Raw genomic sequence first — 26921 nt, forward strand, 5'->3', positions numbered from 1 at the left:
CCTTTTAGAAAATGCAGCAAAACTAACAAATAAAGGGCTCCGTCTTAGGATTGAGTGCTGCCAACTTCCATTTGCTGACCATGCTGCTGCTGTTGTGACCCCATAGCTGTATATTTCATCTCACAAGTTTTCATTACTTTGTTCCCCTACCTATATCTCTTGTCGCAGGACAGTTTGATTCTGTAGTGTAATAAACCAAGTGCAAGGATGAAACTAGCCTTCATGTAGGGTTTGGGTACCGAGGGCCCAACTCCAAATTTCTCACTCAGGCAAAACTCATGACATTAGTGAGATCCTTTTTCTGAGTAAGGACCTCTGGCTTTGGCTCTGAGAGTTAGAATAATCAGTTCTCTTTTATTTCAATGTGCAGTCGAGATCAGACAAGTGACTGACGGTCAATAGCTCCTTGGCTAGTGGCCCTTGCTTGTGTGGGGAGAGGGGAAGGGTGATCATTTTTCAACATGAACATTTTAATCCAATTTTTTTTTTACTTTTTGTAAAGTGAGATGGGAGTCACATTTTATCTCTCTCCCCCTCCTCAGCATGCTTCTAGCTATCTCAGGAACTTCTGTGCCCCTATCACCATAGTATCTGGGCACTGCACAATCACTAATGTATTTTATGTATTACAACACCCCTGTGAGGTAGGGAAGCACTATTCTACTGAGGCACAGAGTGACTTACCCAAAGTCACACAAGAAGTCTGACAGAGCAGAGAATTGAACCTGTCTCTAAGCCAGCATCCTAACCACTGGATCATCCTTCCTTTCTGCTTCTCATCTGGCTAGAGCTGCAACGTGTTACCCTTTTTTCTGATGGCTGTGAGATGTCTCGATTGCTTTATAACATAAAAACCAGACTTTCTTTTAGCTTCAATCAATAACTTTCGCTACCCTTCTGTCAATTAACAGAACAAGAGAGACCACCCTCCGAAGGGAAGGAAAGATCCCTCCGACACGCCAAGGCAACACAAGGACAGAGGGGTGGACTTTTACTTCTCTCGCAACAAAGATTTATCGTGAAGGCAGTCCCTGCACTTCTGGAGAAGTGACTGATGTGGCTGCCGGCTGAGCACTCAAACTGACAGTGGTTACTATTTATGGCCAATTTCTCTCTCGTTAATATCTAAGCAAACCAAAGGTGACATCCTGGACACATTGAAGTCAATGGAGTTTTGCCATTGACTTCAACTGGATCAAGATTTTTGATCTCTGATCTTTAGGAAATGGTTCTCTATGAGCCAGCTGATTGGGATTCAGAAGGGAGCTGAAGTTCTTGGTCCTTTGTACTTTTAAGAATCCCATGACACCTTTAACAAGAACAGGGGTGTTAACCTTGTATTCTGGCCAAATTCAAGTGGGTGGAAATTACACCACTGAAATGCCCCTCAAAAATTAACTGGATGTACTAAGGCCAGATTCTCAGCTGGTGTAAATCAGCATAATTCTATTGAAACCAGTTAAGCTATACTGATTTACACCAGCTGATGATCTGACTTAGTATTCTTCACTTCCTGCTTTAAACTGTTGCTGTGAGCTGTTAGGCAGCTGATGTGTTCCATCCCAGAGATGGGTGATGAGTGACGCAGCTGATGTGTTCCATCCCAGAGATGGGTGATGAGTGACTTGATACATTAATTATATATGGGGATCACTTAAGTTTGTAAAGTGCTTTTAGTTGAAAGGGGCTTCATAAGTAGTAATTATTAACCATAACGGTAGGGTCATCTTGTTATTGTCAAGTGGTCAGACTGCTTTTCCAGTGCCTTTGCTTTGTACTGGGGCTTATAGTTATTGGAGCCAGATTTCTACCTTGTATTACAGACTGGAGAAGGTGTTCACTTTTTTATATATAGGAAATATGTATACTGAATGTGCTTATGCTAACGTGCCTTAGAGTGTAGAACTTAAAAACATTGATCCATAATACAACTTAAACCTTTGCATTGGAATGTTTTTACTTTCCTGATTTCCACTCTTCTGATAGAGATCAGAAGGCAGAATGACTGATCTGAGGTGCCAGAATCCTGTTCTCTTTGACTGTATCCTCCATAGTGCTTTAGAAAAAATAGGTTCACCATGGAATCTGATGTGGGGTGGGGCACTGTGGTAGTTTTGTTTGCCTGTGGCACCAGCCTGAAAGTTTGATGCCATATACAGCACGCAGATCAGTTTCAAAACATTGCTCTATGCTCAGTAACGGCAACCAGTCCTATTCTGGGTCCATTTTAAACTTCCAGTTCTTGTCCAAAAAGTCTTAAATGGTTTATCTTGGTTGCTTTAGAGCAGTGGCTCTCAATCTTTCCAGACTACTGTACCCCTTTCAGGAGCCTGATTTGTCTTGCCTACCCCCACATTTCACCTCACTTAAAAACTACTTGCTTACAAAATCAGACATAAAAATACAAAATTGTTACAGCTCACTATTACGGAACAATTGCTGACTTTCTCACTTATAACCATATAATTATAAAATAAATCCATTGGAATATAAATATTGTACTTACATTTCAGTATATAGAGCAGTATAAACAAGTCATTGTATGAAGTTTTAGTTTGCACTGACTTTGCTAGTGCTTTTTACGTAGGCTGTTATAAACCTAGGCAAATATCTAGATGAGTTGATGTACCCCCTGGAAGAATCATTAAAAAGGGGATAGAGAATAAGAAGGAGAATATATTATTGCCCTTATATAAATCGATGGTACGCCCACATCTTGAATACTGTGTACAGATGTGGTCTCCTCATCTCAAAAAAGATATACTGGCACTAGAAAAGGTTCAGGGAAGGGCAACTAAAATGATTAGAGGTTTGGAACGGATCCCATATGAGGAGAGATTAAAGGGGCTAGGACTTTTCAGCTTGGAAAAGAGGAGACTAAGGGGGGATATGGTAGAGGTATATAAAATCATAAGTGATGTGGAGAAAGTAGATAAGGAAAAGTTATTTACTTATTCCCATAATACAAGAACTAGGGTCACCAAATGAAATTAATAGGCAGCAGGTTTAAAACAAATAAAAGGAAGTTCTTCTTCACACAGCGCACAGTCAACTTGTGGAACTCCTTACCTGAGGAGGTTGTGAAGACTAGGACTATAACAGGGTTTAAAAGAGAACTGGATAAATTCATGGAGGTTAAGTCCATTAATGGCTATTAGCCAGGATGGGTAAGGAATGGTGTCCCTAGCCTCTGTTTGTCAGAGAGTGGAGATGGATGGCAGGAGAGAGATCACTTGATCATTACCTGTTAGGTTCACTCCCTCTGGGGCACCTGGCATTGGCCACTGTCGGTAAACAGGATACTGGGCTAGATGGACCTTTGGTCTGACCCAGTACAGCCGTTCTTATGTTCTTATGACCTCTGAGGACACCCAGGATTATGTGTATCCCTGGTTGAGAACCACTACTTTAGAGAGCTCCTTCCTCTCACTGTTCCCTAGCATGGTGTCTTCACTCCCCGAGGAGCCCAGATTCAAACATGTTGAGTCTGGGAGCAGGGCACTCTCAGTGGAGGGCCCTTGGTTGACTCTGGAGTTCATTACCACCAGGGATCAGATTGAGCCACAACTCTACCTATAAGAAAACTGCTCTGGTTTAAACATCTCAGTTTAAAATCCATCTAATTAAACTGGTTCAAACCCCTAATGTAAAAGCCCTTAAACCAGATAAGCCCTTGCATAAACTGGTTTAGCGTGTATTGGTAAATTACTGACTTGATCTAAACCCATATGTATGTCTCACACATATCCTAGGTTGAATCCCTGCTTTAAGTGCTAAATGGAACTAAATCCTAACTATGGAGCCATGACTGGCACCTCCATATAGCAACGGTTAAACCAGTTCGTGGGCATCTACACTAGAGGCTTGCACCAGTTTAACTAGAACAATTTTTAAACGTACTTAATTAAACCAGGGCACTTTCCTAGTATGGACAAGAACTAGGGCCTAGTCTACACAAAAAAGGTTTGACGTAGCAATAATGGCAAACCCTCCTAGTAGACATGCAGCGCATACTGGCAAAAATTGCTTATGCGGTATAGCTTGTACTGGTTCCCGTAATCAAATAAGCTATAGCACCAAAAGCACTCTTTTGCCAGTATGAGCTGCATCTGCATTAAGGCATTTGCTGGTATAAAAATGCCATGATAGTTTAATTGACTTGACTATACTGGCAAAATTTTAAGAGTAGACTTGGCATAGGTCTGGTAACCTTTAGGGCAGATTGCAACATTCATCTCTTTTCCCCAAACTTCCTCCTAACAAATGAATTGTGTAGCGGCTCCTGCAACATTGCTCCTGGAAGTAACCAGCCATGTTTAACCTTGTATAATGGGCTTTTATCTGAGGGGAGGAGAGTTTAGTTCCTTTCCCAGGAAGACCCGAGGCACTCTACCCTCTGGCAGTGGAGTCCCACCTTTCCAGTCTGAGGCTGATTTCATTGGCAGTTCTGTCTAAGGCCAGGTCTACACTAGAAACTTTTGCTAGTCTGGGAATGTCAAGGAGGGGGGTGATTTATTTTTTTAAGTCTGTGTGTGACATTTTTATCCTGCCAAAGCCCTAGGGCCAGATTCTTAAAGTTATTTAGGAGCCTAACACCCATCGATTATCACACTGGGAGTCAGGCATTTAGATACCTTTAAAAATCTGGCCCCTACCCTAGACAGAGTTATACCAACATAGAAGTGCTTTTGTTGGTATAACTTATTTTGTGTGCAAAATCAATATGTTATACTGGCACAGGCACTCTTTGTTATGGGTATAAGCTGCATCTACCCTGGGATCTTTTGACAGCATAGCTGTGCAGGAATAGCTCTACTGGCAAACCTTTTTCCCGTGTAGACATGGCCTCAAGTAAGTGGAGTTGAACAGGGAATTAATGCTGTAGATGTGAGAATGCCCCCTCATTGGCTGGAACCCAATCCTATTAAAATCAATGGGAGCTGAAACAGGCCCAAAATGACAATAACATTATTTGACAAATGAGCAGGAGCATGTATGATATATTCAGTTGCAACCTTGTACGTGGAACGCTATCACAACAAGCTGTTGGATATGTATATTAACGTTAATTTGATGGTCTGTTCCAAACATCACCTCCATTTTCACTCTAGGAGAAACGTTAGGTGTAGTGAGGGGATGAGGAAGAGACGTGGATGAAGAATCAAAGTTAAGACAAAGTGCAAATGACGTTAGTGAAGACGCTTGTTGCAGAATCAAACCCCCATATGCTCTGAATGTCACATAGCTGTTCTGAAAAAAAAAAACCACAACACCACACTTTGAAATTTATCTTAAACTCTGATTAAAGTACAGTGTATTCATTATGGAGGACTCAACTGGTCCTGGTCCTAAGGAGCTTGCATTTTCTGCCAACAATGTAATTCAGACATAGAAAGCATCAAGATGGATTTAGCACACAACAGCACAGGCTTTTTCCTATCTCAGGTTTTTATTAGAGGCAGGGCCGGCTCCAGGCACCAACTTGGCAAGCAGGTGCTTGGGGCGGCCACTCCGGAGAGGGGCGGCAGGTCCAGCTATTTGGCGGCAATTCGGCGGACGGTCCCTCACTCCCGCTCGGAGCGAAGGACCTTCCGCCAAATTGCTGCCGCAGATCGCGATCGCGGCTTTTTTTTTTTTTGGCTGCTTGGGGCGGCCAAAACCCTGGAGCCGGCCCTGATTAGAGGGCATTGTTGGTGGGACCTTCCACCCAGACATCTCTGTGGGGATGGCAAGGGAGCCCATTACTGAGGCGATGGCAGCATGGGAAGGCGTGTGTGTGTGAGAGAGAGACAGAGAGCGCGAGCACAGAAACAAGCTAGCCTGAAGTCAGGGAGTTATAGACCGGAGGGGGGACGGAGCCTTCAATTGCCTTATGTATAGATGTCCCCTACTAAAACCAGCACTCCGAGCAGTAGCCTCTTGGTTTGGGATGAGCAGGAGATGCTGGTGCAATTCCCAGCTCCATCCCAGCCTTCCTATGGGATTTTGGGTAGGTCACTCCGTCTCTCTCTGCCCCCTCTGGGGCATGGGGCTAATAATGCTTCCTTTCTCCCACCACCTGCCTGAGCTCACACGCTCTCTCCATGTTCATGCAGTACCCAACAGAATGGGAGCCCCAGCTTGGCCCCTAATACAAATTAGCTTGATCCCAATAGAAATAATGCCATCAAAGCATCACTCCGGAGTCTAGGCCTTGGTGGTGTTCATATTGCATCCCTCTTGGGCTGGGGCATGGGAAATGCAGGCATCTCAGTGCAAGGATGGGGGTGTCTGTCTGTCCACAGAGGTGGGAGTAGAGAAGTGGGTTTAGGGGATGGGTAGAGAGGTCACCAGCTGCCCCCTGAAAGGTGAGGGGAAAGGACTGTGTGGGTGTGTCTGCTGCCAGGCTGGGGCAATGGGAGTGTCTGGCTCTTAGGCCAGTGGAGAGCCAGCCCCTGTCAAGTTTTGTGGGGAAAGGGGAAGAAGTTAGAAGAATGCCCTCTCCAGGGAAGGGGGGCCCTGACCCCCTCCCACACTGAGAAATAGGTGTCTGTCTGTTTGCTCCCAGGGAAGGTGTGTGGGGGACTGACTGGCTGCCAGGGCATCCTGTCGGTCCCCTCTTGAAGGGGACGGGCCTGTCCCTCTGTTCCTGTGGCTGTGGGGGTGGCTGGCTGCCAGGGAATTCTGTCTGTCCCCAGGGCTGTGGGGGTGGCTCGCTGCTATGGGGTCCTGTCTGTCCCCAGGACTGTGGAGGTGACTGGCTGTCGGGGGTCCGGTATGTCTGTCCCTGGGACTGTGGGGGTGGCTGGCTCTTGGGGCTCCCGTCTGTCCCCGGGACTGTGGGGGTGGCTGGCTGTTGGGGGGCTCTATCTGTTCCCGGGACGGTGGGGGTGGCTGGCTGTTGGGGGGCTCTGTCTGTCCCCAGGACTGTGGGGGTGGCTGGGTGCTATGGGGTCCTGTCTGTCCCTGGGACTATGGGGGTGGCTGGGTGCTGGGGGTCACGTCTGTCTGTCCCCGGGACGGTGGGGGTGGCTGGGTGCTATGGGATCCTGTCTGTCCCCGGGAGTGTGTGTGTGGGGGTAGCTGTCGGGGGTCTCGTCTGTCCCGGGCCGTGTCTGTCTCTCCGGGCGCGGGGCTCCTGTCCGGCCCTTCTCGCCCGCAGGGGCGGCTCTGCCGGGCCGGCCGGGCAGCGCGGTGCAGCCGGGGGCGGGGTGGGAAGCGAAACCCGCGGGGATCCGGGGCGGGAGCTGGAAGTTGCGCAAGCGGCAGGCGGCGGATCACGAACCATGGACGCGGCCACGACCGGCTCCGGCTCCCCCGGGCCCGGCTCCCCGGCGCCCCCCGACCTGGAGGCGGTGCCGCTGGTGGCGCTGAACTTCTCGGTGCGGCGGCGGCTCGGGCTCTACCTCAACCCGCGCGCCCCGGTGGCCGCCGACTGGACGGCGCTGGCCGAGGAGCTGGGCTACGAGTACCTGGAGATCAAGCACCTGGAGGCGCAGCCCGACCCCGCCGCCCGCCTGCTGGAGGACTGGCCGGGCCGCTGCCCCGGCGGCGCCACCGTGGGCCGCCTGCTGGCGCTGCTGCGGGCCCTGGGCCGCCACGACATCCTGGCCGACCTGGGCGGCCGCATCGGTGAGGGCCGGGCGCTGTGGCCGGGCCCCGCTCCCTAGGCCCCGGCGCTTCCTCCTGTGTCCGTCTCCGCCCTGCTCCTCCCCGTCCCCTGCGCCCCCTTAGTGCCCCTTCCCCCCCCGGGTGCCCCCTAGCCGAGCCCGGCGCCAGCCCTCCAGCCGCTGCCTGGCCAGGGGGCGCCCGCAGCCCCTCGTGGGTCCGGCTCTGCCTCCTCCCTTCCCCTAGGCGCGGGGCAGAGTCGGGCATGGCCCCCTGTTTGACAGCTGCTCTGCGCCCCTGGCGCTGGACTCCTCCCCGGGCCTGGCGGGTCGCTGCAGGGGCTTGGGCGGCTTGTAACTAGGGTGACCAGACAGCAGATGTGAAAAATCGGGATAGGAGGTGGGGGCGGTAATAGGAACCTAAATAAGAAAAAGACCCCAAAATCGAGACTGTCCCTATAAAATCGGGACATCTAGTCACCCTACTTGTAAAAGAGGAGAGTGGCCTTTGGCACAGCCCTCTTGGGGGGCAGAGGCTGCGCGCTTTGATGGGGCACAGTTCAGACTGGTCGCTGGATGACAGTCTAAATAGGTTCTGGTTACATTATAGGATACCTGCTTCATGGGCTGTACAGAAAGAAAAGCACCCTGGAAGCAATTATAATGCATTGCCCCCTCCCCCTCCCACGAATGAATAGTTTAGTTTCTCTTGGTGCTGGGACAGGATCTGTTCAATCTGCAGAGACAACTGGAAAAAGAAAGTTCTGGGAGTTTTGGTTTGGTTTCCCCCCTGAAATTCAACATTAGTCAATGTTAAAACTCTGATGTAACCATGGCCAGGTTTTGAGTGTGAACTGCTAATCTGAGGTGGGTTTAGTTTCGCAGTTCTTGGTGGCTGACTTTCTTTATAGCCTTGTCATCATTTTGAGATTTGCTAGTTAATTTCAAAGCCTGATCTAGACTGATAGGTTTAAGCGTCACTGTCAGCTTGTTTAGGTCCTGAAATGTAGCTTTGTTTGGGAAAGCTAAAACCTATGTGGCATCTGTAGAGAATTATAAATAATACAGGGATACTGCATAAGATACAGCTTTCTCTAGGAAAATAATTTTTGGGGCCTAACCATAGTTTGAGTGGTATGCTTTTTGTTTTGCTTGTTGCTGTTCTACTCTGAAAACTGATATTGCAGAGTTACATATTCATTGTGCTTCTCTGATTGTTTTTTCATAGCAAACTTGCTCAGTTTTCAATGGGAAAGAGAGAGCCTCACATTTTTGCTAGTTACCAGCCCTGCAAATTCACCCTGCATCCTTTCTGTCTTGCATGTGATCTCCAGTGGTATAAATCCTGCAGGTCAAATGATGCCTTTGGCAACATTAGCCATGAGATGGTTTGCCCAGATATCATGGAGGGCATGACCTGAAGGTAATGGGGTTGGACTGAGGGTCTGATTTGGCTAGCAGAACCTTTGTTTCTGGTGTTGATCCATGGGATGGAGCCCAGCTTGACTGTCAGAGCCCAGCCTGAATTTGTGGACCTGGCAGTTGTGTGGGGTGGGAATTATTTTAAAACTGACCAAACTTCAGGAGCCAGTGAGAAATAATAAATATGGAACCCCACAGAGCCATTTTTACAAAGCATCCTTTAAGATAGAACCATGCTTTACGGGAACCCAAATGGCACTACCTGGAAATGAAGTTTTATCACCTAAATATTTCTGAGGTCACTTGACTCACAAGTAATGCTTGACACTGAGGGTCTACAAGCTGTGCATTTTCTCGGTTTCTGGTGGGGAAGTGAGAGATCTCACTTCCTGTTACTTGCTGATGAGAAATCAAGATGGAGAACTTCAGCACTGCATCTTGCAAAACACCGAATAGGTAAACCAGTGATCTAGTGTAGAGATTCTCACGGGTAGAGATTCCCACTGGGTCCCTCCTCCTACTTACACATGTATTTTGAGGACCCTCTGCTGCTTTTTTTTTTTTTTTTTTTTTTTAAGGGACCTGTTATCAGTGTTATGCCTGATGAGCCTCAGTCTATTTTTTCCCCTTTCATTTGAGGCCCATAACAAGCAGCAGAGACTTCTGGCTGGGTGAGAAGGTTTGAACTTACAACCCAAATGAAGCTAGCTGCACTTCAGATGCTCTGCATTCTGGCACTGATGCTCTTAATTCAGGAGCTGACTTTTCAGTTCTTCTTGCCACATTAACACCTACACTTTTGTTCAGGAAGAGGCACCGACTCTGAATCCCTTTCAAAAGGGAATATAGAACCAAATGGTTTTAACTGGGAGGGACCTGAAAGTTGAGGAGGCTCCCAGCTGAGAGTCACATTGAGAAGTTCGCCTGGAGACTACAGCTTGGGTCTGATCCTGTGCTACTTACTGAGCACCCTAAACTCTCATGAAAGTCAGTGGGAGATAATTGCCCTCAGGATCAGGTCCCTAACATGCATTTAAAAAATGGAGGATTGCAGCCACCCATATAGTTGGTACTGAAATTTGGGCTTTAAACGGTGCTGCTTCTTGATCTGAGTGGCCTGGTTGTGTTATATGTTGGGACTTAAAACTCTTTGTGAGGCACCTTTGCTGTTACAGCACATAATTGATCCATAGCTAAGTCCCTTTGTTTTCAGTTTAAACCGATTTTTACCGAAAAATCATGGGGTTTACAAAAAGTATTAGTCATTTTTTTCCGATTTTCACCCTACTTTTGCATCATTCAAATATATTTTAAAAGCTTGTTTTATTAGGAAAATACAATACATTGCATGAGATATATGTATTATGATCACACAGTCTGTGTGTATATGCAAAGCTGCCCGTTGAAATAAGGCTATGTATTAGTCTTGAAAAGACAGATAATAAACCAGCAGGCATGCACGCACGCAAGCTCTGAAGTGTGTGCGCATCTGAATGTACTGATGAATCTCACGCCCATCACATACACATTTCATGCTGTTAGTAGATAATGGTTTAAAGATTTGACACACGAAAATGGGAAGAAAAGGAAAATCTGTATCAGAATACGTTTCAGAGCACAAGGAAGTATTCAAAAGTAAAAAAAAAAAAAAAAAAAACAGGAGAAAAGGATGAAGTTGAGTGTATGCGCTGCAAATGGTGCGGCCCAGTTATTAAATGTAAATATTTATAGGCTAAGAGTTCTAAGTCTACAACAGCAAACTGTTCAAATAAAAAGTTTTATTTGGGACTTAGAGATGTATTGTTTTCTTAAACTCAGAAGTGGCATTGTGTTTTGAGTTCTGTTTTAGCTCTGCAGCAAACCATTCATCAGAGCATTAATCTACTGAATACTTTTTCCCTCTGTCCTTCTGTCCATCACAATAAACCCCGATATTTACCCATAAAAATTATTAATAGTTTTTTTGCACCAATTTTCACCTGTTTTTGTTGTGGTAATAAACACCTATAAATTCCTGGGGGAAAATAAATCAAATAAAAACCAGAACTGAAGGGCCCTATCCATAGCGTAGAATTCCAAAGACTGCATTTGGTCTGTGGCATGCACTTCAGAACCAACCCCTCTTTCCATGCAGTCGTGGGTCCACTGTTCCATCCCAATCCATTATAACAACAATACGTATCATCATTCCTAAAGAGGTGGTGTCTAGTCTAGCCTTAATATTTCCCTTTCCAGCAATGACGATTCTGCCTCCCTTAGCAGCTTTTTCCACTGCCTGATTGTCCTTAGGGTTGCAAAGCTATTTACCTTGGTGTGTGTGTCCCAAATCTTCCCTGCAAAAGCCCATTGCTTTTTGTTGCTTTCTTGCTGACTAGTGACAAAAATTAGTACTTGTCTGCTTAATAATTAATCTCCCTCAGTTGTCTTTTTTTCCCTACCCGGAACATGCCCAGTTCATCTACCCTTTCCTCGTAGGGCTTATTTGTTTATACTTTTTGCTGCACTCCTTCAGCTTCCCTTATGCAAGCCATAATTCATTTCAAGATCAGAGCAATGTCATATGCCTTATATTGAGGTTATCTGCATAGACTGTATGGGGTTTATACAACTGCATGGAACTCAGCCATTTCAGTTTGCAGGCTTCAGGCAGCCTCATCGAGTTGGTTTTGTTCTTATTGGTTCAGACCCCTTGATGGTCACTTTGACATTGTGCCCTAATTAGCACATGACTCAAAGCAAAACTCTTTCAATATTTCCTAGTATGGAGACTGACCCATGCAAAACTACTGGAAACCATTCATCAGCTCAGGTTGACTGGAAAAACCTCATCTCAATTTCAGTGAAATTGGCCTCAATTTTGTATTTGTAACAAAGCTATGCGGGTTTTATCACGGTTGGTGTGTCATTCTGAAAGTTTTGCCTCAGTCGGAAGCTTTCACTCTTGGAGATGGATGGGCAAAAGGATTAGCGCATGTTTGCATCATTAATGAAATCATCTGAAGTGCTCAATAAGTGTGTATGGCCCAGAACAGACTAATCAGGAGAGAGCACTTGTTTTCATGAACATGGTGTCAGAGCCTTGAATTAAATTCTGATAAGGAACTGGAAAACAGTCTAGAGAAATTCAGATCAGGCCTCTCACTGTAGATTCCATTTATATAATGTGGGGGGAAATAACCTATTTTTTACAATGTTTGTTTGCCATATCATGCACCCAAAGGACTTGTTTTCATCCAGTCCCTGGTACTTTCCCTCTAAGCTCTCTGAATAGCTCTGATTTTTACGCTTGGTCTCTTTTGTTGTTTTTCTTTACCCAGCTATTATTTTAAAATATGTCATTACTTCCAGTAGATTCCCTTTCCTGCTATTTCCAGTCCCTCGGCAATTGTTCTCATCACAAAGACCAGCCTGTATAACACACCAGCATAGCTAAGAGCCCGAGGTTTTTTTGTAACCCTCCAATGAAAGGGTTGCATGATGTCTGATGAAAAAATATACATTTAAAAAATAACACACAACAATATTTCAGATCAGTTTGCTTTTCTCCATTTGTGCTTTCTGTTTGCATTTTGCACTTCCACTTGGGAAGTGGAAAAAACACTAGTCAGTTTTAGGGGTGTTGGTTTTTTTCTAATAGTTTCAGATCTGCTTTTACTCACTGGGTCTCATGCACTAGTACAATGCTGCAATGGGTTGGCTGTATACACTACAGGGGAATTTTAAAAAACAAACAGTTACTATTTCCATTTAGATTGTTTAAAAAATAAAGTGAATGAACATATTTCTACTTGTAACAAACCTATATCCACACAGGATTTCATGGGAACTTCATAGCAGCAGTGGATCAGAGTCCAGATCTTCCTGCTCTAGAAGAACATACTACCACAACTTGAGCTAAGGGAGATTCTCCACTGGCAGTTAGTGTAATCAGCCCTATTCTGCTGTGGGTTTATCTCAGGGGTCGGCAACCTTTCGGAAGTGGTGTGCCGAGTCTTCATTTATTCACTCTAATTTAAGGTTTCGTGTGCCAGTAAAACATTTTAACGTTTTTAGAAGGTCTCTTTCTATAAGTCTATAATATATAACTAAACTATTGTTGTATGTAAAGTAAATAAGGTTTTTAAAATGTTTAAGAAGCTTCATTTAAAATTAAATTAAAATGCAGAGCCCCCCGGTCCGGTGGCCAGGACCCGGGTAGTGTGAGTGCCACTGAAAATCAGCTCGCGTGCCGCCTTTGGCACGCGTGCCATAGGTTGCCTACCCCTGATCTAGATTCTTATATGGCCTTCCTCACTGTAGTATCTGAACATCTGATTCTGCAACTGATCATCAATTCTGATTCCATCTTATAGAAGGATGGTTTAGACCAGTGGTTCTCAAACTTTTTTTTTTTTTGCGGATCACTTGAAAATTGCCTAGGGTCTCGGCGGACCACTTAATGGGCTTTCCAAATGTTGTTTGTACCGTTAGCTAACTACTAACTATTGTAAAGTGTTTTGGATAAAAGCGATATATATATATAAAAATAATAATAAAGTTTTTTTTGTTCTACACATAAAAGCACACAACTCATATATTTTAATATCAGTTGACTTACCTTTCTAATGCAATGGATGTGCCCTCTCTCCCCTGCCGTGGCAGCCCCCGAGCTGGGGCTGGGAAGGAAGGGGGTCTTTCCCTCTCTCCCCCACTGCAGTAGCCCCCGAGCTGGGGCTGGGAAGGAGAGGGGTGTCTCTCCCCCACCACAGCAGCCACAGAACTGGGGCTGGGAAGGAGGGGGGTCTCTCCCCCGCTACAGCAGCCACAGAGCTGAGGCTGGGAAGGAGGGGGGTCTCCCCCCCGCCACAGCAGCCACAGAGCTGATGCTGGGAAGGAGGGCCGGCAGCCGAAGCCCTGGAGCTGTGGAAAGACGCCTCTTTCTCTGGCTGCCGCAGCACTGCAAGTCCCAAATTCCCCCCACCCCCTCTTCTCACCCCACTGCCCCCTCCCACCTACCCCCTATTCCCTCCAAGGCCACCACCTCACCTTACATGTGCGTCTTCTCCAGGGTCCAGGCACCTAATTAGAGGAGCCACGCCTGCGCGGCTCCACTAATTAGGTTGGTGGCCCTTCATTCTCTTGTGTGCAGGTGCCCAGGCGGAACTATCCGAGGACCACCTGAATGGAGCTTGTGGACCACTGGTGGTCCACAGACCACAGTTTGAGAACCTCTGGTTTAGACAAATCCTGCATCTTGACAGAGGGTTAGGCTAGATAACCTTTGCAGTCCCTTCTAACCCTATGATTCTTAGCCAGTGGTATACACATGTGCTAGTCCAGAGGTTCTCAAACTTTTGTACTGGTGACCCCTTTCAAATAGCAAGCCTCTGAGTGTGACCCCCCCTTATAAATTAAAAACACTTTTAAAATATATTTAACACCGTTATAAATGCTGGATGTAAAACGGGGCTTGGGGTGGAGGCTGGCAGCTCGTGACACCCCCCTTCATGTAATAACCTCGCGACCCCCAGAGGGGTCCCGACTCCCAGTTTGAGAACCCTTGTGCTAGTCAGTTCATTACATTTATTATTATTAGATTTTTATGAAGACTTAAAAAAACAAAACAAAACCCCCCAAGCCTCTCAGCCCCTAGATTTTGGCCCCAAACTACCTGATGGTGTTTCGTTAAGTATTGGTTAGGGACTCAAAATGGGCAACAATGAAAGGAGAACATGGAGATGTTAAAACCTATGGAGTCACTGCACTGGTGATATTTGCATACATCGTATGTGCTGTTCAATAAGAATAACAACACCTAAATAACACCGTTTGTCCAGTCTCTCAGGGCATACTACACACAACTAATACTCCGAAATTAATTCACCTTAACGTTGTAAATCCCTTTAACTTTCAAGTCAGAATGTTGCTGAAGGACTGGGGTGCTTTTTGTATTTTGTTTAGTTACCTCTAAGCGAGTTCCCCTGTTTATTGAACCTCACCAGCATGATCAGCATCAAATGAGCCTTTTGTGTCTCTTGCAGAAGAGGACTGTAAGAAGTACCTACAGAGGAAAGAGCCGCCTCTTCAGGTGCCAGCAGTAGACAGCAGTGTTCGGAAGACATTAGAGATGTCCGGCATCACTACCAGAGATGATCCTTATGGTAAATAGCCATAGATCTATTGATTTAATAATAGCTACACGGTGCTAGGGCTTGCCTTCTATGTAGTAGACCCCTGTGAGAAGTACTGAGATCCATTCACCTCCCTTCCTATCTGTGTCCTTCCCTCAACCTATGCATATACATGACATCTTGACCAAACAGGGAGATAGGATTGAAATACTCAGGGAGGGAGGAGGGGCAGTAGGGCAAATGTAAATGAGGATAGAGAGTGGTAGTGCAATAAAGCATGTGGAACTCTGTGCTGCATGATATTGTGCCAGCACCACTTTCTGTGAAAAGCTTTCGTCTTGTCAGAGTTCATTGCATGGATCTAAATTTTCATTCATTTGGAAGGAGATCTTTTTAGGTGAGTGGGATCATGGAGCTCAGTTTACCAATTTACCAGTTTACCAATAGGCCCAGAGCCTGGAGACAGAGCCACACAGTTTGAATCCTGTGGGGCTCTCCACAGGTAAAAGCTTCTGCCTGTGTGGATCTGATTTTAGTATCTGGGCCATAGAATGCTAATATTTTCCCTACCCCACTTTTAGGGCCTGATCCTTCACTATATTAATGCAGTTTTATTCTGACGCAACTCTGCTGAAATCAGTGTTGTCATGCTGGTGTAAAACTGGAGCAACACGGTGGGGAGTCGAGCCAGTAGAGGTTGGACACCCAGTTGTGAAAAATTCTAGCCTTAAAATAAGGCACCTGAATCTGTGGTAGGGGGGAGGGATAGCTCAGAGGTTTGAGCATTGGCCTGCTAAACCCAGGATTGTGACTTCAATCCTTGAGGGGGGCCACTTAGGGATCTGGGGCAAAAATCAGTACTTCATCCTGCTAGTGAAGGCAGGGGGCTGGACTCAATGACCTTTCAAGGTCCCTTCCAGTTCTAGGAGACAGGATATCTCCATTAATTTTTTTTTTTATTTACCAAATAAATAAATAAAGGCCTCAATGAGAGCTGTAGGTGGCTAACTCAGTTAGGTCACTTATTCAAGTGTCTAACTTCTGATACCCAAGTTTGAAAATATTGGCCAGTCTTCTACCCACTAGATTTATTTCTCATATAACTCTCTTTGTGGCATGTTTGTGTTTCCCAAATCTGAGGGCCTGCCTGATGCTCTTGTAAATAATGAGTGTAGTGATGCCCCTAGGTGAACTGTCTGCAGGGACTGAAACTTAGATTTAGAAACAGGAGACTCTACTGCCTGAACCAAACAACCAGATTCATTAGCCCAAAAGCTGTAGCCGACTGAGTCATAAATCTCTATATGAAGATTAGCCACTAGAGGGGGACAGAGAGCCATAATGTGTTAATGGGGGTTATGTGAAGTTGTGAATCAAAGGCTCCAGTACCTGAAAAGCATGCAGTGGTTGAATTCAGTTAATTTAATATTGTCTGCATACAATTCTGAATGGTTCCAGGGAACACACCAGAGCTGTTTGATGCCTTCATCTGTTACTGTCAAAAAGACATTCACTTTGTCCAAGAGATGATCAGAGAGCTGGAGCAAACGGAGTTCAAGCTGAAGCTGTGTGTGTTTGATCGGGATGTCCTGCCAGGATCGTGCGTGTGGTCCATCACTAGCGAGCTTATAGAGAGACGGTGAGTGAATGATGTCTGCCGGGGGGGGGAAACTGGCTGTAAGGAAAGTATTTGTTAGATTTTTCCAATGTAAGACTTTGGGGAAGCGAAAGGAGAATTGTTTCCTTGGGACCAGATTTCCCCTCTCCTGTTGGCGAGCACACAAGATGGGATAGAGAGGCAGGGAAACTTCACAATGAAGTATTTTTGGAGTTTCCGATTTGCCATCTCCTCAAGAAGGAAGGGGTGAGGCGTCCCAAACCTGTGGCTCAAAGGACCCACAAGGAAGACCCCTCCTTATGGCACCACTGGTCTCTGTGCTCGCTTCTGCTGTTTGGATACCCTATGGTTGCTCAAAGGTAGCTGTGAAGGGGGCCCAGAAGGAGATAAAACAGCTCCCAGCTGCGTCAGCTCCCACCCAGCCAGATTTCCACACAGAAATCCAGTAGGTTTTCAAGAGACAGTGCTGTGGAGAGTCACTCTGACCCTCACCCCAGGACTCCTTTAGAGCCCTTTTCATAGAGGTCAAGGGGGAGTTGTACTTCCCCACCTCCCTCCTTATGCCCAGATGGGAGGAGATCTGTCTGGAGAGAGTGTCAGTGCCTCTGTGTGCGGGAGAATGCACCAGCACTAGTAGTTTTTTCTTTATCCAGTTGATTTTTCCACCCAGTGGAACATTATGGTGTCAGTTATCTCTCTGGGCAGCTAACTTGTGCAGAGTGCAAGCACCTTGGGGCAGCCAGGGAATTCATAAGAGAGATCTGTCTTCTGCCCAAGACACTGGTGGCGCACAGGGGAACATGCTCAGTTTAAAAATGAACCACTTCTTAGCTGTCCTAATAGCTACTTGTCTTGATTTTTGAAGGATCCTTTCAGACAGAGGGGGTTGTTATGGTAGCATCTCTAGGCTCCAGCCAGGATCAGGGCCTTATTGTGCAAGGCACTGTACAAATACACAGGCAGATGATGTCTGCTCAGTAGAACTTACCATGTAATGTAAGACAAGACATATCAGTTGAATGTGAGTAACGAATAGAAGGAGGATGAAGCTAACAGTAATGAGGTCTTGTGGTTCTGTAGCTTACTGTTAGCTAATGCACAACTTGATGGTTCCAAATCATTGTAACACTTCTTTAAAAATATACATTAATATCAGTGATACCCACCTGATAGAATAGTATGAGATCATATTGTTAAAAACTGCATCATAATGCATTCGTACAAGGGGGCTGAATTAAGGATGCACAGGTGACCTTAATTCTAGCATTCCTAACTTCTGAGTACTTGACTTTGCAACCTCAATAATGTTCCTTTTACATAAGCTTTTTGTGTGTAATATATATACAGCTGTAAGTAAAGTATCAAACACTTCAGATTTTATTGACATTAGAGCTGGAACACTGTTGCTGGTTGCATGTTTTCAGCAGAACAGTCCTATAAAATATATATTTTTCCAGCAAGCATGAAAAGCATCTCTCTTTCATTTAGTTAATAACCATTTTTTTCCCACTCTCGGTTTAATTCCAGGTGTAGGAAGATGGTGGTTGTTATTTCAGATGATTACCTAGACAGCAATGAATGTGATTTCCAGACCAAATTTGCTCTTAGCCTTTCCCCAGGTAAGAGACTGCAGATGGCCCATTAAGGGTACATTTTCCCACGACAATGTATAGTCAATGTTCTTAATTATTTGTATTTCAGTAGCATCTAAAGGCCCCAGCTGAGATTGGTGCCCATTGAGCAAGGCACCGTACAAATGCATAGTAACGGCTTGGCCACACAGCTGTTGAATCTACACTAGCTTGCTGTGCATTAACTTGCCAGGTGAACCCAGCTACCACACACTAAAGGATCCGTAGGGAGCTTTGATGTTCTCCCATTTCAAACAGCGCTACATCAAAGTGCACTATGGATCTTTTAGTACACAGCGGCAGGGTCCATCTGCCGAGTCAGTGCGTAGCAAACTAGTGTGCTGTAGATTCACATCCTGGCTTGCCGCACACTAACTCACAGTGTGGACAGGCCCTGAAAAGGAGACCGTCCCTGCCAAGAACAGCTGGAACAGACGAGGGGTGGGAAGGGCTGCAGAAGAGTAAAATGATTTGCCAATGGCAGAGCCAGGAATAGAACCTAGATCTCCTGAATCCTAGCCCAGTGCCGTACCACTTAGCACATCGTCTCGTGTGTGGAAAACCTTCCCCATGGCTAGTGCTGGCCCAGTGTTCAGTGCCCTCCACGAAAGGAAAATAAAGGGATTCACTCAGACCAAAGGATGTCATTCTTGAGAGCGATTCCTTGAGGGACAATCAGAAGGGTGGGAGTCTGATCCTATGCAGACACTGGTACAGTGATTGCTTGCTGCCCTTTAATTACCAGTGGGTGCTGCAACCTACAGTTCTGAGGGAAGTATGCTCATCGAAAAGGAAATGGTAGTAACCTAGGAAGGCCTGAAGATCTGGAAGAAGTGGTTTAGGATCAATCTACCCATTGTTTTTTGGTTACTCAAGTATCTTTTTAGATCCGCAGCTGCATCTGGATATTCCTACAGCACAGATTGCCAAGAGTGAATCCTTCCAGTGGCATATGGCCAGGAGGTTGTGGCATGTTGAATAATGAAATGGAGTGCGCTTATCAAATTTGTGGATAACGCCAAGTTGGGAGGGGTTGCAAGCACTTAGGAGGACAGGACTAGAATTCAAAATGATCTTGACTAATTGGAGAGTTGGTCTGAAATCAACAAGATGAAATTCAGTAAAGACAAGTGCAAAGTACTTTACTTAAGAAGGAAAAATCAGATGCGACGCTACCAAATGGGGAATAACTGGCTAGGGGGGTCATACTACAGAAAAGGGTCTGGGGGTTATAGTGGATCATATTGAATATAAGTCAATGTGATACAGTTGTGAAAAAGGCTAATACCATTCTCGAGTTTATTAACAGAAGTGTCGTGTGTACGACACGGGAGGTAATTGTCTCGCTCTGTTTGGCACTGGTGAGGCCTCAGCTGGAGTACCGTGTCCAGTTCTGGGCGCCACGCTTTAAGAAAGGTGTGGACAATGTGGAAGGGGAGCAACAAAAATGACAAAAGGTTTAGAAAACCTGACCTAGGAGGAAAGGTTAAAACACTGGGCATGTTTAGTCTTGAGAAAAGATGAATGAGGGGGGCCTGATGACAGTCTTCAAATATGTTAAGGGGTCTTATAAAAAGGACAGGGATCAATTGTTCTCCATGTCCACTGAAGGAAGGACAAGAAGTAATGGGCTTAATCTACAGCAAGGGAGATTTACGTTAGCTATTAGGAAAAACTGTCTAACTATAAAGGCAGTCAAACTCTCAACCAGGCTTCCAAAGGAGGTTGTGGAATACCCATCATTGGAAGTTTTTAAGAACAGGTTAGACAAACACCGGTCAGGGATGGTCTAGGTTTACTTGGCCCTGCCTAAGTGAAGGGGGTTGGACTTGATGGCCTCTCAAGTCCTCTCGCTTCCACCCCTACATTCTGCGTTCTTTCAGAGTTGGACTTCACCGCAGTTCTCCATGCCTTCATCACTAGCAGATTGGATTAATCCAGTCTGCTCAGTCGGGGCTAACCTTGTACTTCTCAAACTTCAGCTGGTGCAGCATGTTGTGCGTCTCACATGGAACGCAGCACACCCATGCCCCAGACACTGCATGCACTAGTTGCCAGTGGGTTTTTTGGTGCAGTTCATGGTACTGACTTATAAAAAGCCCTTCAAGGTTTGACTTGTGTATGTTGTAAGTGTAACCTGTTCGGGGAGATTTGAGATGCATGTTCCTGTATGCGTTTGGCTGGGGGAAAGGGTCTTCGTCTCTGGAACTTGCTGTCCTGGAGCAGGGCCTATTGAGTTACACTGCTGTAACTGAGATCAGGATCAGGCCTAGCTATATGGACCCGTGTGTGTGTGCTGCTGCTTTCACTCTACGGGGGGTGGAAAGAATGGATTTATGGGTACGATGCAACTTTCTTTACCCACATGCCTGTGTGGACTGTCTTTCAGGTGCTCGCCACAAACGGCTGATTCCAGTCAAGTGCAAATCCATGAAGAACGAGTTTCCAAGCATCTTGAGGTTCATTACGGTCTGTGACTACACTAATCCCTGCACCAAAAAATGGTTCTGGATAAGACTGGCAAAATCCCTCTTGCTTCCATGAGGCAAAGCTACATGAGCCAGGTGCCTTTTGATCCAGCACAGCTGTGCCTTCAGGAAAAAAAGAAACTCTAACTTCCAGGTGTCGTTTATACAGCCTTTCCACACGCCAGAACTTTGATCCTTGCAATATTGTGCCTGGGGCCTCCAACAGACACACAGGTGTTATCTGAACGGGGGCTTAATTGCACTAAATGGGGTGTTAATTGCAGTACAGTGGCCACAATGCACTTCTCCAGGTGGGTAACTTTAAATGACCAAAGCCACAAACCGTAGATGTTGTACACACATTTTATATGGTTTTAAACACCGTTACATGGCTCCCTTAGTGGTATCTGGGCATTGTCAGGGGAATAGTTTCTCTCTTTAATCCCTGGTGAAATCTGATGGCTGATTGCTGACCTGTGTGAAATGAGTTTGGGGGTCTCAGTGTGGTTCCTAGTGGACAAATGACAAATGCCATGAAAATCATTGATACTGGCACCCTAGTTGGTAGAGAGGCCAAGGATTGAACTACCCTTTTGTTCCCTAGAGGCAACCCCTCCAGATCCGGGTTCTAGCACACTGGAAGGGCAGTTTCCATTGCCACTGCCCAGATTGTACCTGCTCTCTAGCTATACGGACTTCAATCTCCAGGACTCTCTTTGTATTTAATGAGCATCAAATTTACTTAAACAATGTTTAAGTATCTAAAAGAAATTAACTGATCTCCCCTTATTTTTAGCAATATCTGACTCTTGAGAAATGACTGAAGTGAGTTTATTTTCTGTTTAATATTTTTTTTCTCAATTTTGGTCTTTTAAAACATTTTAGGTCATAGTCCAACCTGTTACTCATGTAACTCCCCTATGGCTGACATCCTCTGAAACAGCCTTCCGACCTCGATCAATGATTGGTTCTTCGTTAAAAGCAAAAGCCATAGAGAAACTCATACTAAATAATGAGGGTGCTGCTTGTAGCACATATGTCTGTCCGTCTGTGCACATGTTCCATTTAACTAAGTGATCACTCTTACATCAGCACTGGGAAATCATAGATCCTATAATGTTTACAACAGATCATTCTCACGTCGATGGCTCAGTCTTGGATTTGTATTGCAGTATTGAACCCTTAACACACAAGGTGCTGAATACCTTCAGCTTCCATTGACTTGAATGGGAGAATTGAGCTGAGAACTTTCTAGGAGCAGCCCCTAAATGATTTGGCTTCTAAGAACCTTGCAGAACACACTGGCTTTAGAATGTCCCAATACCAAAAGGATAAGTGTCTGACAAAGCATGCCTTACATTATAGATCAGACCTACTTAAAAACAAATAATAATGTTGTTTTAATATGAACATCGTATATTTTAATTAATATATTATGATACTGTGATTAATTAATCAGTCTACTTTAAATCTAAAAGAATCCCCGGTTGCTTGCATGAGTGAGGTTAGGAGCAGCACTGTTGTTGCTGTAGTTGTATGCATCGTGTGGATCAGAGGCTCTGTATGATCCAGCTATTATGAAAACTTGTGTGTGTGGGTTTTTTTGTTTTTTTCCCCCCAAAGGTGACACTTTTAAAATAACCTGTCAAGGTCTCAAACAGGGTTTTGGTAAATGTTTACTTCCCAAAGCGATGTGGTTTTCTTGTGCCTACGTATCTGTATTTGCTGCATGTTGGTTCATTCCTTCAGCCGCTGATTTGCTATTGATTTTACTGCTTAATATGAGTTACTCGTGTACGTTTTCAAACAGTAGCCGATCATCAGTTTCTTGACTATTCATTGCGATATTAACTATGTTGAGCTCTTCTGTTAGAAATGTCTGTGTCTGTGTGTCTTTAAAGGACATTAATGTCTACTCATAAGATGTTGCTATATTTTTTACCAACTTCTTTTTGCCCACTAGGTCTCTTGTAATAGACAAGCCAACCCTATTGTTGTGAACTTCAATTAATTGACGCGTGTTAATGCTCCTAGCATCAGTGCTGGGGAACACTTTTTGGTGGGCCTGCAAAACACACTTTTTGCTGTCTCTCCCATTAACATAACGGTCTCCACCACTTTAATGAGATCACCCTGCACAGGTCTGTCCTGAGGATGTTGTGGGAATTAGTGAGAGAACTCTGGGGAACCCCCCAAACTTAACGGATCTAAATGGATATAAATGTATCTCCCGGTCCTCTTGTCCTCGGTGCAGAAGTGAAGCACAGCAGCTTATCTTGGGATTCTTGCATAGTTTCTAAATGTCAGTTATATAAATAACCTGGGGTTCTGAGGACTGCTAGGTCCCCAGCCATTGTAGGGAACTGGATTGATTTTGTTTGCTGAATATTAGCACTTTTACAAACATGAATACACCAGCGGTGAGATTGAACCTGATATGTTTGGATCTAAAAGCATGAGCGTCTGTTGAATGACTAGGTCTATTAACTTCAAAGGCTGTAGCAGAAACATGAAACTCTTCATGGTCTTTAGAGTAGCAGCCTTGTTAGTCTGTATCCGCAAAAAGAACAGGAGTACTTGTGGCACTTTAGAGACTAACAAATTTATTAGAGCATAAGCTTTCGTGGGCTACAACCCACTTCTTCGGATAACCCACTTCTTCGGATGCATCTGAAGAAGTGGGTTGTAGCCCACGAAAGCTTATGCTCTAATAAATTTGTTAGTCTCTAAAGTGCCACAAGTACTCCTGTTCTTCATGGTCTAGCCACCAGGGGGTTACAGTGAGCCACACTGACACACTTATACCTCCTAATCCCGCTGGCTGGCAGGGGAGAACTGTCCCCAGTTCACAGAGGGGAAACAGGCACAGAAAGTTTAACTGACTTATCCAACATTGCATCTTGAGTCACTGGCAAAGCAAGGACTGGAACCCACGTTCCCTAACGCCTAGTGTCCTGTTTTAAGTAGGAAATGTTTAGCACAGATAGTGAACTCTTTGGCAGAGACTATAATTTTACAACATGTTTGTACAGCGCCGTCTGTGGTGGGCCCTGATCTGTGGTTTGGGCCTAGAGCTGCTACAGCAATGCAAATAATAAAATCATACTATATTGTATTAATATTTACTAGGTGACTAAATGATAGCTGAATATCTCTGCTCTCTGAATAGAGAAGCTGCTGCTTTTGCAAGGAAAGAAACAGCAGCATCTTCATCATTACTAGTTCATCCAAACGTACCCAGATGAATTTACCATTCCAAATAACCAAATAACCAATAGCTTGGACAAGATCATCTTGTCACCTAATCTCTCTGTGCCTCGGTTTCCTCACCTCTCTGTCTCAGAAGAAAGCTGCTGTTCTTTATAAGTGGAAAATATTGGTAGTGAATGGCACGTACATGTACTCAACTTTTTAAAATCAAGTTAAAAGTTCTTAAGTAGGCTAAAATAACTCTATTGGGGTTAGAAGTCATAATCCCAGAAACATAAGGTCTGGAGGTTTAAAGAGTTACTTCTGTAATATACTGTAAGCCAGTGGTCCCCAAACTTTTTATGTCATGCTGTCCCTTATGTAATCTGTCCGTGCCCCTCCTGAGGGCTGGGAGCCAAGGCTGGGGGTGGAGCTGCAGATGGGGTCATGGCTGGGAGGGGAGCCAGGCCGTGGTCGGGGGTTGAAACTGGGGCCTCAGTTGGGGGCAGGGCTGCGGCCAGAGCTGGAGTGGAGCTGGGGGCAGAGCATGGCTGGGTGGTGCTCCCTCTCAACCCCTTGTGGGGGCTGGCCCGGGCCCTGGTGCACTACCTGAACATTTCTCCATGCCCCCCTAAAGGGGCACGACTCCCAGTTGGGGACTGCTGCTGTATGCTAAAGTAATCTCAAGATCCTATGCACTTCTGAATTTGTCATAAATCTGTTCTGAGTGTGACATCTCCTTAAGTCATAAAATCTTATTTATTCCAAATGCAATTCAATTGCAATAGAGTGTTTCTCCCCCTTTCTGCCTCTTCCTGTGCAGAGGAATGTGTTTTTAAAAAACTACCCACAAATGATGTTGGTTGCATTGTATTTTTTTATCTCACTTTAAAACAATCATAGCTGTGCTTGTTAATATCAGAACACTTATTTGTATATTTGCATTATTTTCTATCCATTCTGATGTCCAGCTTTTGAAGGACATACATGTTTTATATTCAACTGTTCCACTGGTTGGTTCTTTTTAAAAAGTTTCGCTACTTTTGAAATTGTGCCAAAAATAAAGACTGAAGAAGAGCAACAGGATTTGTGAACATGCTGTTTCTGTATCAGAGAACACCTGCCTTTATAGGGAAGTATGGTATTGGGAGATATTAACAGACAGGTTCTAGTCACATTATTTTTTTCAGAAATCAGCTATTCCTGGATGAAGCCTTTATAAATTCAGTCCTGTGTATTCGGCAGTGTGTGGCTCACCACTGTGTCCCAGCAGGAACGCTACCAAGAAATTATGCTTCAGAGAGGTACAATTCCTCTCCAGGTCTCATTCTTCACTTGAAAAGATGTAGCCTCTTCCCTCTCCCATTGCCTGCATCCAGCCAGCTCTGTTAGCTGGCCTATGGGGTGGTGCCAGGGCTCTGCATACTCCCCACACACTGGTGTGATGGGTTCGGTCACAGGGATCCCCTTGGGACTGTCACCTGATGTGCTGAAATTACCTCTAATCCCGTTTTTCCAGCCAATTTGGGACTCCAGATCCCTGCCTTGTTGAGCCAGACACTCTAGCCTGCTGCAACACAGACTCAGGGTCTGGGCCACGCCCCCAAAGCTGCAGACTTTAACCAAAAACAGCTAAGCAGGTTACCTTTCCAGCACCCAGACACCCAGTTCCCAATGGGATCCAAACCCCAAATAAATCCGTTTTACTCTGTATAAAGCTTATACAGGGTACATTCATAAATTGTCTGCCCTCTATAACACTGATAGAGAGATATGCACAGCTGTTTGATCCCCAGCTGTTTGCTCCCCCAGGTATTAATCACTTACTCTGGGTATATTAATAAACAAAAGTGATTTTATTAAGTATAAAAAGTAGGATTTAAGTGGTTTCAAGTAATAACAGACAGAACAAAGTAAGTCACCAAGAAAAATAAAGCAAAAACCTGCAAGTCTAAGCCTAATACATTAAGAAACTGATTACAGATAATATCTCACCCTCAGAGATGTTCCAATAAGTTTCTTTCACAGACTAGACTCCTTCCTAGTCAGGCCCAATCCTTTCCCCTGGTACAGTTCTTGCTAGTTCCAGCAGACATCTCAGGTGGTCAGTCAGGGTTTTCTCATGATTGGCTGCCCCCTTTGTCCTGCTCCACCACCTGTTATAGCTTTGGCACAAGGCGGGAATCTTTTGTCTCTCTGGGTCCCCACCCCTCCTTCTAAATGGAAAAGTACCAGATTTAAGATGCATTTCATTATCAGGTGACATGGTCACATGTCACTGTAAGACCCCCGAGTCTCTATTCTTCCTGGGTTGGGCCACACATACACAGGAAGGCTTGCAGGTAAATAAACCAGTTACAACCAATTGTCCTAGTCAATGGGAGCCATCAAGATTCTAAACCACCATTAATGGCCCACACTTTGCATAATTACAATAGGACCTCAGAGTTATACTTCATACTTCAGATACAAGAATGATACATGCATACAAATAGGAGGAACCTATTTAGTAGTTTATAACCTTTGTTATGATACCTTACAAGAGACCTTTTGCATAAAGCATATTCTAGCTACATCATATTCATAAGCATACTTCCATAAAGCATATGAAGTGCAACGTCACAGCTGGCTCATGGGCGAGAGGAGTATTGGGCATTCAGCAACTGGTGTCCATTCCCCCTATGCCCAGAGGTCCAAGAAGGTCACACACAGCTGTACAGGATTGTGGGGGCTTGCTAGCTTTAACCCCTATGCAGTTACCTAGGATCAGGGCACAATTGACCCTTAAGGTAATTTACACATGCAAAAACAGCACCTCTCAGGATCAGCCCTGCCTTCCAAAGGTAAGGTACAAGAATGTAGTTTTGCTCCATATCGAGCTAGGTTACACACTGTAC

At 45.1% G+C, this 26921-nt stretch overlaps 2 protein-coding genes across 2 annotated transcripts in view; both read left to right on the top strand.

The window, feature by feature from the left end:
- Positions 1-1585, top strand: part of LOC112117948 (cryptochrome DASH-like) — a 28540-nt gene extending 26955 nt beyond the window's left edge. The window contains exon 14 of the mRNA XM_026652175.2: positions 912-1585. Coding sequence (XP_026507960.1) covers positions 912-1022 — 111 coding nt within the window. The 3' untranslated portion in view covers positions 1023-1585. The remainder of the gene's footprint in view (positions 1-911) is intronic.
- Positions 1586-7255: 5670 nt separating this feature from the next.
- On the top strand, positions 7256-23437 carry MYD88 (MYD88 innate immune signal transduction adaptor). The gene is made up of 5 exons (XM_026652118.2): positions 7256-7611; positions 15029-15148; positions 16577-16757; positions 18264-18355; positions 20757-23437. Exons 1-5 carry the CDS (start codon positions 7266-7268, stop codon positions 20909-20911), a joined length of 894 nt encoding a protein of 297 aa, XP_026507903.1. The 5' UTR covers positions 7256-7265; the 3' UTR covers positions 20912-23437.
- Positions 23438-26921: the final 3484 nt, after the last annotated feature.

This window comes from Terrapene carolina, unplaced genomic scaffold (genome assembly GCF_002925995.2).
Source record: "Terrapene carolina triunguis isolate 2854851 unplaced genomic scaffold, T_m_triunguis-2.0 Scaffold111, whole genome shotgun sequence".
In the NCBI taxonomy this organism is placed as follows: domain Eukaryota; kingdom Metazoa; phylum Chordata; order Testudines; family Emydidae; genus Terrapene; species Terrapene triunguis.

What these genes read in the sequence shown, in the direction of transcription:
- MYD88 (XM_026652118.2), top strand. Translation starts at nt 7,266, where the DNA reads ATGGACGCGGCCACGACCGGCTCCGGCTCCCCCGGGCCCGGCTCCCCG. An exon ending in AGCGAGCTTATAGAGAGACG is followed by an intron (nt 16,758 to 18,263) that starts GTGAGTGAATGA and finishes GTTTAATTCCAG; the next exon opens with GTGTAGGAAGATGGTGGTTG. An exon ending in TGCTCTTAGCCTTTCCCCAG is followed by an intron (nt 18,356 to 20,756) that starts GTAAGAGACTGC and finishes ACTGTCTTTCAG; the next exon opens with GTGCTCGCCACAAACGGCTG.